General features: G+C 28.3%; 1 protein-coding gene across 2 annotated transcripts in view; it reads right to left on the bottom strand.

Annotated features, from left to right (window-relative positions):
* The window catches only part of LOC111618832 (5'-nucleotidase domain-containing protein 3-like), a 36354-nt gene that overhangs the window by 3202 nt on the left and 18558 nt on the right, over positions 1 to 14594 (bottom strand). For both annotated transcript variants that reach the window (XM_023360421.1, XM_023360422.1), the window contains exons 5-12: positions 11226 to 11316; positions 8106 to 8234; positions 7973 to 8030; positions 5997 to 6099; positions 4028 to 4129; positions 3868 to 3952; positions 2523 to 2663; positions 2362 to 2448 (exon numbers count right to left, since the gene is read on the bottom strand). In XM_023360421.1, coding sequence (XP_023216189.1) covers positions 2362 to 2448; positions 2523 to 2663; positions 3868 to 3952; positions 4028 to 4129; positions 5997 to 6099; positions 7973 to 8030; positions 8106 to 8234; positions 11226 to 11316 — 796 coding nt within the window. The remainder of the gene's footprint in view (positions 1 to 2361; positions 2449 to 2522; positions 2664 to 3867; positions 3953 to 4027; positions 4130 to 5996; positions 6100 to 7972; positions 8031 to 8105; positions 8235 to 11225; positions 11317 to 14594) is intronic.

The raw sequence follows: 14594 nt of genomic DNA, 5'->3' as shown, positions 1-14594 counted from the left end.
TGTATACAGTGACTCAGTTTACCAGTTTTTTTTTTTAAATTTCACATAACATACATTTAGGTTCTGCCTAAGACTATACTTTTATCTTTAAGTGCAAATGCAGGTTTGTCTGTAGGGGTTATCAAAAGAAAGATTCTACTATTGTTTACTACTAAAGATTGATGAGTTGGGCAATGACTTAAGTGGAACAAAGAATTAAGAATTCTTTGTGTTCAAATTAAGTCTTCCAGAACTAGAATCTAAGAATTCTTTTTATTTAGAATGTTACAACTGTTTACATATTTCTATTATGATGATATCTTTGTTGGAATTATCTGCTGGAAAAACTGAATAAGGCTTTATTTTTGGTCATTGTGTCTGCAATTTCAGAATTCCTTCTAAGACAATGAGTTGACCAGAATTCTACAGCTGGCTCTGTTATCAGGCAGTTCAGTTTGCCTGTAACTTAATACTGTATTTTAAAAAAGGCGTTTATCATATTTCCTATAAGGATCATCCATATTCTAATAAAAAAAACTACCCATGTAAAGAATACACCATGTATTGTGAAAGAATTGCATTGATTGACCCAAATATAGGTATATTAGTGGTAGTTGATTATTCGATAATAAAAATCATCAATATGATGTTTTCCAATATTGAAGCCAGAAAAGTGAGTACTGGCTGATAATGACAGTATATTACTGATATCAGAAACTGAATTGATATAGAAATTTATGGTATGAGTTTAAGCATGTTATTCAAATTTAACTATTCAGACTGGGTATATGTAAATAAGCACTACACAACCAACATCTAGCAAGAAAATACAAAACTACATGAAAGCAAAGTGCTTATATATATAATACCAACATTCTGAATTAACTAGTTTTGCATCTTTTGAAATGTGTTTTTCCTTACATTGTCATTTTATAGTCCAATAATTGTCCCCCTTTCAGAACAGTACACAGTAAACATATCTAACTCAAATATTTCTTTAACTTTAAGAAATGAAGCAGTTGGTAGGTCTCAATAGAATAGCATACAGATTTAACGTCTCCAACTTTAATTTCCTTTACTAAAATTTTCAACAAGTCAATTTTTCCACAGTGCCCTGACAATGATATGCACTATTTTCAACTTCCCTGACTAATTAATATTTATTCTATCCAAATGACTATCAGATTTCCAAGAAATTTTCAGACAGTTGTATCTAATGTCTGACACCCATTTGCAGACATTCTGTTTCCAGTCCAAAATGAGAGGACCTCTTGCTTTATCTCAACAAGGTTTACCTGCAAAACTGATTCCACTAGTTACATTGAACATTTTGCTGAAAGGAATTACAAAAAACTATCAATGATTCTTTACATATTGCAAGAGGGGTAAAAATACAAATCTGTTCAAAATTGGCATTTTTCATTATTGTCATCTAACTTGAATCGTCGTCTGTAACTCGGTTTTTCCTACCCCTTGGAGCTTTGAGTTAGATAAGCTTTACTGTATTTCTTGTAATTATTACAGGAAATATAGGTTTATTCCTGTTAGCAGTGGGCAATTATTACTGGAAATATCTATGTTTTTTAGTGAGAAATGTTCAAAATTCAGAATAAATTGAGTGAGAAATACATACAGAATAAAAAGTTTCTGTATACAAGGATAAGGAAAGTATTACAATAACCAGGTAGCTAAAAGAAAACAGCTCTGACAGCATCAGTTTCATTTATAATGATGATGATCGGAATCTTATTTGTCAAAGGCATGTCCATTTACACTACTTACAAGTTATCTTTGCTATTTAGTGTTTGTACCAAGTGTCTAAACAAAACTAAACAGAATTACAGCTGAATTGCATATAAATCACAGGTTTTTGCCAGATTAAAGATTTGTGGTCTTATAGAAAATTGCAGTGTTTTGTCTGCACAATAAATATGATTAATGGCTAGATATAAATTTCCTTATGACCTCGCTTTATCCCATTTATCTTCCTCACCGAAGCCCAGATGCTTCTTCTGACTTTGACTGTTTTTCTTGCCAAGTTTTTTTTCTTAGTTAACTAAAATTTCCCTATTCTGTTTATTTTCCCCATTTATATTTAGAAAGTTGTCTCATAAGTAATGCCAGATATTTGCAACCTGGGCAATAGTCTATATTGCTTGTGACTTGAGTCAGCCCTGAATATTGCACACCAAAATTTTTAAATTTTGGTCAGCATTGCACTACTTTTAATCTCTCAGATAATTAAAAAATTGCAAACAAGTAAAAGTAATTGTATTAATTATAAACATTTTACATAAATTTGTCAAATACTAAAAGAATGTAATAAAACATTGATTGCATTCAAATGGCAACCCAAAAAGTGCACATTTTACAAAAAATTACCTGCATTGTTTCTAGAAGATTTTGTAGAGTCAATAACCAACTCACAGTATGACGATAATCTTCACTATTCAGTATAGTTATTTCATTCTACAAATAACACCAAAAAAAAATTTTTTTTTTGTTTTTTAAATTCTACAAACTAAACAACTTTAAAAACTTACCTCTAGTTCATAAATAATGGCACCAGTTCGCCAACCATAGTTGAGAGTCAAATCTGCTAGATCACTATAAATTTGATCTCCGAAATAAAGAACTGAATTATCATACCAGCCAGTCAAGTCCTGGATTTGTTTCAATGTTCCCTAAGTTTTATATATATATATATATATAAAAATATTAAACTTATTTTCCTTTAAATTATTTTGCATTAGAGTAACTGAAAATTAGACATTAGAATATATTACAACTTCAAGATAAAGTAAGCCGATTTTGTGTATGGGGCTGTCCATAAATGACGTCCATGCTGAACTGGAGGGAGGGAGATTTATGATAAGTCTGATAAAGTCAGGGAAGAAGAGGGGGTTGAGCTTCAGTAAATGTCATTTATTTCATTAAATTTTATACAGTTTATACATTTTATTATATTTACTTCAAAATTTCCTGTATGTTTCTACTTAATCTATCATTCTTTATCATAAAGATAATAAAGGTTTTAAGGGGATTGAGTTTTGTTGGACATACAAAAGAGGGGAAGAGGTTTTGAAAACTTGGATAACAAAGGAAGGGGAGTAAAATTTTCAAGAAAAATTCAGATGTAATTTATGGACAACCACTATAGTAAGATACTGTTAATATTAATTGAAATAATCTATAGTTTTCAATTAATTATCTAAAAAAAAAAAAAAAACCAATTAGTTATTGTAAACTTAATCATTTTACACTTAAGAAAAGCAGCCTTTAGTTTGCTGATTTGAAGTAAATTTCAGATAAATTTTGAAAAAAATTTTTGATGTAAAGTCAGAAATGAATAAGCTTAAGACTACTATAAGCAATAAAAGTCTAAAATAACAGGTCACAGCCACAACAAAAGATGCATTCTTCAGATTAGAATTCTATAAGTCAAGAAAAATTTTAAATGGAAAAAATTTTTAGAAGCTTTACCATTAGACATATCAAATGGACAAAAAGTCATGTCAAATTTTGGTTGACAATATGTAGTAATAGGAAGAGTATTTCCACAAGTACCTCATCCTTAGAGATTCCATTAACTAGGAGGTAAAACATAAGATTAAGATCTCACTGTCAGTCAACATTAGCAATAACGTTAGTGTTTGCTTTTGATTTTCTATTGTAAAAATGGCTCACTTAGATTAATTTTAGTATTCAAACCAGCTAAATTTTGACTTTATTATTACAAGAAAATAACTAAGATATGCTATTATGAAAAAATCTTAATTGGAAGATGATTATAGAGTAAAAAATAAAAAAAAACTTAAGTTTAAGACTAAAATCTGCTTAAACTACAATTTGATCTATTAAATATTATGCACATTTTAAAATTTTTACCTCAATGTAAATCTTTCCTTTGTCTAACTTTGTAATCTTCTCCCAAAGTTGGCTTTTTGTTGTCTCATCATATATTCTTATTGGTCTTTCAAAGTAGAATTTGTACATACAGTAAATGACATATTAAGATTTTTAGAAGCTAGGAAAGTAACAAGATTACCTTCTTTGATCGGTGAAAAATTTTGGTTTACGAGCTTGGACAAGAACCAATTCAAACATCTCTCTCCAGTTAGGTCCAATCATATATTTCATACCACAGTCACTAAAAACATAATAGTATCATGTTTTAATAGTCACTATTTAGAATGTAAGTTTATTTTTTAAAGTTCCAAATTTATGATCTTTTTCTATGCCCAAATTTAAGTAAATATCTAAATGCAAGAGCATCAAAACTAATTTTGTTGTAAATTTGCCAAACTAAACTAATCTACAGACTTTTTAAACTAAATTCTTATTAACTAGATATCTAATTTTTGTTTATACAACAACCAATTAAAAAATGAAAATAAATTACTGTTATGAACTCAATCTCTCAGATCCAGATCTTATTTTGAAGGTTTAGTCTGGATCTTAATGTTATTCAGGTGTACTGATTAAATGAGAGAGAGTTAGTTAAAACTGACAGGTCAGCCATGATCCATTTATCTATAATCCATACCTTAGAGTGTAATGAAGATTGAGTACTGTAAGATTGGTAAATCACCAACTAAACTTTTGCCAGATTTCCATTCAACATGAATTTTAATTAAAAAAAATAAAAACCATTTTCTTCAGGTTCTCTCTTCACTTTAATGTTGAAAACATTTTACAACTTTCTTATTCTAGATAAATAAAAAAAAAAATGCTAATTTTAGATCTCACTATTTTCATTTGCATTTTAGTATAATTCATTGGAATATCGTTTCTTTAATTAATTACTCAAATGGTCTTGTTGAAAGTGAATTAGTATCAGCTTGAAACATTCAGAATAGCCTACGTCCTTAGTTTAGCAAAGAAGCAGTACACTAAAAGTGCTAAAAAAAACACTAGGAGAATCATTAGATAAGAATGTAAGATTTAAGTTTACATAGAGATTAGATATTTTAAAAAACTACAATTTTTGAGACTATTTACATGTAAACTAAAAATTATAAAACCTCAACTCCCCCCTCTTGAATTTTAATAAAACAAAATTTTGGCAACAGAAATAAAACATTTGCTGATAATCTTAGATTAAAGATTACATTAAAACAATATAATATTCTTTAATTTACTTTTTTAACTTAACATGAAGATGACTTAAAATTTTTTTTGTTTCAAACATAAATGTTTTACCTGTTAAGATACTTTTGGAAACAAACTAAAACAAATTACATTTTAAAAGTTTTAGTTTTAGTGTTCTTAGAGCACCATCAATAAAGCTATCAACATTACTTAAAAAAACCTGACAAAAACAGACATTTGGAAAAATGAAGATATTCTTGACATGTAATTGCTCCACAACATGACTCATTGTCCAAGTACTTTTGTGGTCTGAATTATGTATATTAGATCTGTTTTTCCCCAAATCAGCATTGCTTGAAAGTTTGTTCTACCTGCTAAACTTAGCTGAAGATTACTACCAATATATAATTTAGATAAAGTCAAAATAAAAAAAAAAACGTTTTGTATTTTGATTATGCTAGTTATACAAATAAATAACTACTTGGAAAGATATAGATGAAATTATAGCACCTTGCATTCTAAAAAAGTGATTCATATAAATCAAAAAGAATTACTGGAAAGTCACTAAATACATCACTATTGTTTAATAGACATTTGTAAAAAAAATTCTTAACTATTCCAGAATAAACATATCACTATTACTCATCTGAATAAATAAAAATCAACTTATTCAGCTTAAATTTTTTGTTTAAAAATTTCCTATTATTAAGAATTATAAAAAGTCTTTCCCTACATAAAATTAAGTAAATACAAAAATTTACTGAGTAGAAAAAAACAAGTATTCTTATGCCTTACGGCAAAAATGAACCCAAACATTTGTCCTCTCTTTCATCTTAATTTAAAATGTCTGCAAGAGTATTAAACAAACAAAACTTTAGACTTATTCATTAAAATTAGGGTCTAAATCTTAAAAACAAGCTACTTACACAAATTCGTATGGACTATTTGTTATTAAAAACATTTTCTTTCCTGCTTTTCTTAGTCTATTGAGTAGCCTGATTAATTCTGGTTGTTTCTCGAGGTATTTATCTAAGAAATTGAAAAATTTTAAAGATAATATTAAGAATTATATTAAATTCTGTTTTATCAAAAAGAATCTTAATTTAAGAAAAATCATTAAATAAAAATCTAAATGTAAAATACAAAAGAAAATTCCTAGAGAGACATCAATTATTCAGTTTACTAATAATATCAAAATTTTGCAAAACATTTTCATGTACATTTTGTCAACAGATTTAACTAATGTTGAGGCATACTGAAGGAAAGGCGAAAGATTATTTCAGTTGATTTGCATTAAAAGTCAAGCTCAAAGTCAGTAAGATATTTTAATGACAATTTCATCATCAAATTAAATATTAAAAAAATTTTTTTTAAAGTTGTTTTCTAACTGAACTTGAAAGCATGAAAATATGCATGTTAAATGTATATTTTTAAAGTGCAATCACAAATACAAACAGCTTTCTTAATATCCAAGATCACACTGTTTAGAAAACAAAAATAATCCAGTGTGCCACAGACATTCATTTGCCAACATGATTTTCCTAGTTATTCACTATTCAGTTTTTGAATGTTCAATACATGCTTTAATTTACATTCTTAAAGCATTCCTTCTAAAATTGGAAAATTGAAAAATACATTTCTAGTAATTATCCCATAAGTACAGTACATAACTTCTTTGATATCTTAACCAGAGAACTTTAATGGTTAAGATACATGCAATAATTATGATCCTAATAAACTACAAACTCATTGCTATAGAATGAACTTTGATGATAAAATAATTCTACACATTTAAAATAATAGCCCTAACACAACTGAGTGGTGTTTATAAACAAAACATTGCCAATACAAAATGATAAAATAAACAGATATGTTAGAATTGAATAGTGGTTAAATTTTAATATTTTCCATGCAATGTGTCAAGATTGTCTTAAAGTGACTGCCATGCATATGAAATGTTTCCTTCCTTACTAATTGATACATCATCCATTTAATCTGGCCTTATATATTTTAAATGTTGTAATGATCATAAAATTCTAATTCTGGAATGCATGCAAGTTTTATATAACTGAAGCAGATCTACCATTACATGAAAAACATTTATCAAAGTTGAATTAAAGCTTGCTGTTTTTTAAAATCAAGGTTAATACAGTAGTTTTGTGTGTTAAGAAAAGTCATTTGAGTAATTTTAATTGCAGGGTCTATGGTGAGGCAGGTTATACAAAAGATTTCTTTCCATTCTAAATGACTTTCTGCAGGGAATATAACTAGTGGGAATTATAAAATATTGATTATCAGCAAAAAAGTATAATAATTTATTTTCTTTAAGTCGCAATCTATATAAATAAAAATGTAATGTTCGTTTGTTCCTAATAGCTAATCTCCGAAACTTATTCACTGATTGCTTTGAAATTTTCACACAACGCTGCATTTGAATACGGGCGTGTTTTTATATAATATACATTTCGAAATTCCCCCCTGGGGGCCAAAATTAGGGCTTACCATGAAGAACTCAGCTTCTATTATACTATTTTAGATGCAGTTTTTTGTGTTTTTGATTGTGTTTTAATAGGGTACATCAAGAGAACGTACACTAAGAAGGGATTTTTTGGGGAAATGTTATACGTTTATAATACATACATTTTGAGCCATGGCAACACATGGCCATGACTACTAGTTTTCAAATAAAAAATAACTTTTATTTGAAAAAACAAGTTCAGATATACATAAGTATTGAAATCTGTTAAAAATGGAACAACTTTAAATTTTAATTAGCTTTTAAAACAGACTAGCTTTTAAGATTTTTCAAAAATAGTCAAAGTTTATTAAATAATTATAAGCCATAACTTAATTTTTTTTCAAAATAAGATAATTACTATGAAAGTTTACAGAAATTGCTCACCAATGCAAGTTTCATCAAGCATTTTGTGCATCACAGGATGAATACTTCTTACTGCATTCTAATTAATAGTTTTATATTAAATAAAAATATTAGATAAACAAATTAGCTACAATTTTAAATTAAATTAAACTACCTGAACATCATAAAAGAGAATTTCAGGATGATATGCAATATTTTTCTTTTCAAAATATTCTGTTATGTTAGAAAGAAGGCATATTTCAGGTACTGAAAACAAATCATTCAATTGCTTCATTCTTGCTTCCTACAAAAAGTAAAAATTATTTTACCAAAACTGAACTAAAGAATTAAAGATATAGCAAATACTAAACTAGTATTCTTACATACAGTTCACTTTACATTATCAGTAAATTCCAGTTTCAGTTAATTAAAATAATAAATTTTGCCAGAATTTTTTTAGTACTAGTTAGCATGTAATAAATTTTAAAAATTATAAAAAAGAGTCTTAATATTAAAAGGAAGCTAATACATTGTCAATTTTTCTTTTTATTGCAAAACTTACTGCAATTTAGTCTATTACACTAAATATGGATCTAATCTTAAGTAACAAACTTTTATAAACAAATCCCTAGTTGTTTTTGAAGAGTTAAAATACAAGCAGGCCAAGCAATAAACTTTAGAGTGTCAAATAAAGTTTTGGCTGCCTGGAAGGTGTGCCTATTATGAAGATACCATTACGCAGCATCAAAAAGTAATAACCATATATATAAATAAAAGATAAAATATATGCATATCTGGTTAAATTCTTGTGTTATTATTTGTATTTTAACTAGCTGATTTTTTGTTTTTTACTTTTATTTATTTGTCTATTTACTTGGTTTGTAAGAGGTTTGTAATTATTGATACCAGACATGTACTGTACATTAGGTGTAAAAGAAAAAACTGGTCATGTATTTTTCCTTTAATTAATGAAAATTAATTTTATTTTTGCTATTCTTTAAAAATTAGTCCCTCATTTCGTAAAATATTTTTATAAAATTAGTTTGAAAAAAGAGATCTATTTACAAAAACTAAAATTTCAAATAAACAATTTAAAAAAATACTCAAGAGCCTTAATTTCTAAACAAAAAATTCTGGAAATAAATTCAAATACTGAGTTTGACTAATGAGTACTGAAAGCATAAGAATTTACCACTGAAAATTAAAAAAACAAAAAAAAAATTGATGTAGAAGACAAATATATATCTTTAACATTTAAAAACGTAACATAATAGGGATCAACAATCTGCATATTAAAAAATAATAAACTATAATATACTATGTTAAGTATGATCCATTTAAACACCATGTGCTTAGGCTGGCTGCATGGAAACTATATGACTATATAACTAACAAATATGTTGTATAATTGGGCAAAATTTTGTTGACTAAATGTTGTGCAATATGCCATGCCTGTATGTAATATTCAGTGATAATTACCAAAAAAAATTTTCTATAACTCCACTTAAAAATGGTCTCCTATAAAAGTTACAAAAATAAAAAAAAAAAACAAAAACATACCACCAAATTGTTAACCAAACTTTAGTTAAATATCTTGCAGTTTAAGCTTGAGAAATTGATCTATACACCTAAATTNTTACAAAAATAAAAAAAAAACAAAAACATATCACCAAATTGTTAACCAAACTTTAGTTAAATATCTTGAAGTTTAAGCTTGAGAAATTGATCTATACACCTAAATTGGAAGAATGACCCCCAGAACAGGATTTGACTAATCTTTTTTTTTTTTTCAAAAATTTTGTAAATTTTAAATTTCTAATTATTAAAATTTACTATTTAATTTAAAACCTAAACAACTAGTTTAGTATTCTAATTGCACAAAACTCAGTTTAAAGTTTAACTTACAAAACTATTAAATAATAATAGAAATTTACAACCTCAATCTCTTATTTGGTTATTTCATCTTATCTTGTATATTCCTAATGTAGATTAAAGTTTCAGATGATATTTTTTCAAATGACTACTTGTACCTGTAACATTTTTCAAATGAATTTTGTGACTTAATTCTTATAAACATAACTCTTTTCTAAAGTATTTAATGGATTTTATATTAACTTCTGCTCAATTTTCTCTATCAATTTTGACATCTTAAAAATCCCTTAAGAAAAAATGCAAAAAGGAACAATACAAAAACATTCATTTTATGAATGAATGAGAAAAAAAATCATTTGTAAAAAACCTAAGATCTAACATTTCAAAAGCAAAAGAAAAAAAGTCTTGAATAAAAATGCACATAAAAAGGTTAGCTTGGGTTGAAACAATTTTTCCTTTAAAAATATTAAAATGCACTAAATATTAAGGAGGAAAGTCTGAATCAAGTCTATTATAGGGAATGTTCTTTATTTCTATATGAAATAAATACACAAACTTAAAATGTCACTAATATAGTATAAAGGATGCAAGTTCAATTCTCATAGGCCACATTTTTATTTTAAAAGATCACTTTTCTCCATTTTGATCAAGCAATTTGTTCAAATCGTTCAAGACTGCATACTATAATAATCAAAAAACTTACTAAAATATAAACTTCGGCTGCAAGATAAGGTAAGAAAAATTTCTAACGTTTTCGGTCTTGTTAAAAGACCTTTCTCAAGAAAATTACAGCAAAATAAAATAACAAAATGTAAATTGAACGCTTAGTACAACTAACAAGTTTTTCGAATATCTGCATTCCGTCTTGTTCGTTGTACTAAGCGTTCGATTTACATTTTGTTATTTTATTTGCTGTAATTTTCTTGAGAAAGGTCTTTTAACAAGACCGAAAACGTTAGAAATTTTTCTTATAAATTTCGGCTGCAAGATAAGGTGTTTTAGTAAGTTTTTTGATATTATAGTATGTAGTCTCAAACGATTTGCAATTTGGCATCGCCGGCCAAAAAGTATAGAACCTTAGTACTAAAGAGCCGCAGAAATAATACGAAGCTAGAATTTTTGACGGAATGCAGATATTCGAAAAACTTGTTCGTTGTACTAAGCGTTCGATTTACATTTTGTTATTTTATTTGCTGTAATTTTCTTGAGGAAGGTCTTTTAACAAGACCAAAAACGTTAGAAATTTTTCTTATAAACTTCGGCTACAAGATAAGGTGTTTTAGTAAGTTTTTTGATAGTGATTTGTTCTACAGTAACTAAGATTTAAAAAATCTGTCAATAAAAATGAGATCAATAAATAGTATAAAAAAAATAGAGAATTTGAACAAGTTTTATTTTTTTACTAACTTTAGTATAAACTCACCTCACCACTTTGACTTCTTATTAAAGCTTGAGGAATATATATTCCTTTATAGATTTTAGTTATTTCTTCTTTTGATAGTGGGGTAAGGCCTCTGAAATAAAAAGCTGGATGTACTATAGATTACTATGGAATTTCGGGACTGAGTACAGATCTGAACTGAGGGGACTGAGATGAGTTCAACGGTACCTTACTTTTGGTTAAGAGACAAATACTTTTTTAATAACCAAATATCCTACTCAGCTTCTTAAATAATAAATTATTGAATACCTGATGCTGAGAAAAACCGTTTATTGAAGAAACATTAATGTTTGACCTAATATGATAGGCCATCTTCAGATGCAAGTATTCTCGAACGTATTTAACTTAATATTTAAATGTCAGAACGTTCGAATACTTTTACGTTTAAATCAAAATACTGGATAAAGTAACAAATAAATAATAAAACAAATATAGTAAATGACCTAATAAAAAATAACATATGTAAAATAAAATAAATACACAAAAATGCCACTAAGTGTAAGGTAAGGTGCAGGCTAAGAATTTTTGCATTTTAGTTTTCTTTTATGTAGAACTTCCATATGGAAGCTAGCCCCTATGCATCTCTGGTATTAATATAACCATCTTTTAAGCTACTTTTTATATATTTTGATTTTTTTTTCGTGCATTGCCAATGATGGAGAATGCATAGTCCTGAGGATAGTCGCTTCATTCCATTTAACCACCAGCTAAAGCACGTAAAAAAAAAAAAAAAATGGATAAATGACAATGATTTGGTCCTAACACGGGCTGACAAAAGTAAATACCTAGTAATCATGAAAAGGCAAACTTACAAGTCTTTAGAAGCAAGGCCGGATTTGAGGCGATTGGAGCGATGTGCTGCGGGACCCGATTGGCACATCAAAATTTATATATTTAAAAATAGTTTCAAATTACAGAATAGATTAAACAGTTTAGTGATTATGTCAATTAAGAGTCAAGAAGCAAGCCAGTTGGATTTTAATACTATTTTAGAAGATTTTACAGAACAAAAACTTTGGAACATAAAAACATCTCTTTATAGGTTTATATTCAATAAACATTTAGTTATATTCAGTCATCAACATATTAGATTTTTCATGGCAAAAATTTATGTAGTTATATTAATTTAAAAATATAGAAATACTAAAATATATCTACTGTATGTATGTTTATATTCAATAAAATGTAGTAGTTTTTATATTTGGTACAGGTTTTTTACTGTAGAAATTTGCCTACCTTACAGCATGACTTTTGATTTTTATAATTGGATTTTGTTTTAAATAAATGTTTAAAATCTATATTTCAATATGTAAATTAACTGTTAATTAATTTTGTTATTTAAAGTTTGAGGGGCCCACAAAAAAAAAAAATTCAATCAGGCCTCACACCTATTGCATCCGGCCCATTTAGAAGATTATATTAAGAGAACGGAATGTGAGCAGATCAATGAAAAAATCGTTATGAACGTAGACAGAGGGTTAAAAAACTCTAAAAAGCACCATTAAGCTCTGTATTAACTTTCCTTAAAGGATCTCATAACCCGAAGCCAGGGATGCAAAGGTTTGCATTTGCAAAAATATGGCACAAGCAGAGGACTCTGTGATTAAATGGAATGAAGCGACTCCTCAGGACTATGCATTCTCCATCATTGGCAATGCACAAATAAAAAATTGAAATATATAAAAGTAAATTAAAAGATGGTTGTATTAACGCAAGGGATGCAGAGGGACTAACTTCCATGCTCCTGCATGGAAGTTCTACATAAAAGAAAAACTAAAAATGCAAAAATTCTTAGCCCACACCTTCCCTTACACTTAGTGGCATTTTTGTGTATTTATTTTATTTTGCATATGATATTTTTATTAATTCATTTACTATATTTGTTTTATTATTTATTTGTTACTTTTACGTTTAAAATCAAAATACTGGATAAAGTATTCAAACGTTCTGACGTTTAAATATTAAGTTAAATACGTTTGAGAATACTTGCATCTGAAAATGGCCTATCATATTAGGTCAAAAACGTTAATGTTCCTTCAATAAACGGTTTCTCTCAGCATCAGGTGTTCAATAATTTATTACTTTTTAAATGCTATCATGCAGACGGCACCGTATTCGCTAGTGCTGCCCTCTTGCGGTAAAGTCTACAAACAAATTTTAAAAGAAATCACGTCAGTCGGGTGCATGATTAATGGTCACGACTGTTCAGGCTCTTGGCCACTCGGCGGCCGAGTGGCTAACGTCACTATTTATTGATTCACGTAGTTCTTGTACACACGTATCAATAACTAGCATGTATCAATTAACGGTCGTGACTGTTTGCGCTCCCGACTGCAAAGGAGCTACAGTGGAACCCCGGTTAACGAACTTAATCTGTTCCGCGACTTCGTTAACTGAAGCAATTTTTTTCATAGAAATTAATGCAAACACAATTTATCCGTTCTAGCCTCCGAAATTTTTGTTGATTAAGACAATCAACTATAGATCAATTTCTTGTTTCTTACCAAAACAGACCTCAACTCGAAGAATCTCCAAACGAAGTGCTACCAGTTATTTTTTTGGAGGGGGATTCCCCTCTAAACATTAAGCTCTATTTATCTCCACTCCTCTGTCATCAACTACAACAAAACATGTAAACTTTATTTAATAAAATTAGCATGTTTCTTGCTGTAATGATAGATACTACATTTTCCAAGAAAACCTACTGTATTTTACAAATAAAATCACAAAAATTTCGGAGGTTAGAACGGATAAATTGCGTTTGCATTGATTTCTATAGGAAAAATTTGCTTCGGTTAACGAACGAAGTTGCAGAATGGATTAAGTTCGTTAACCGGGGTTCCACTGTAGCTCCTTTGCTAATAACAGTGCTTCAAGGAATCCGCAAAAACTCTATTTTGTAGTTTAGTTCTCATTAAATTTAATTGCAAAAAATACATTCAACTGCTGCATTTGAATGAGGAAGCAATAAAAAAAATCTATTTACTGTCAAAGTAAAGTAAAAAAATATAGAATAAAAATGAATGTTTTGAAAGATACTATTGATAAATTGAAAGGAAAGGTATTAGGATTTCACGAATGGTACTAGAAAAATGGTGTTGGGTAACTTGGTACTTGGAGTAGCCAACTGCTGGAGCAGTTGGCTACTTTCGTACTACATTTTAAAAATTATTTGGCTACAACGGCAACAAACATCTGGCAATGCTGGTCACATCTATGGCAGGACATATAAAATGGAAGGACCAGAAGGTAGAAGGTACGTTTTTTTCTCCTGCGTCTTGTCTTGATTGGAACAGGAGGAAGTTGGTGTTACGGAAGAAAGGAAGTAAAGCAAGGGACCTGAGCCATTAA

The sequence above is a fragment of the Centruroides sculpturatus genome, unplaced genomic scaffold, assembly GCF_000671375.1.
Source record: "Centruroides sculpturatus isolate CEXI.00-Female unplaced genomic scaffold, Cexi_2.0 scaffold13, whole genome shotgun sequence".
NCBI lineage: Eukaryota > Metazoa > Arthropoda > Arachnida > Scorpiones > Buthidae > Centruroides > Centruroides sculpturatus.
Note: the sequence above shows the minus strand (reverse complement) of the source record. Positions and strands in the feature narration are given on the sequence as shown.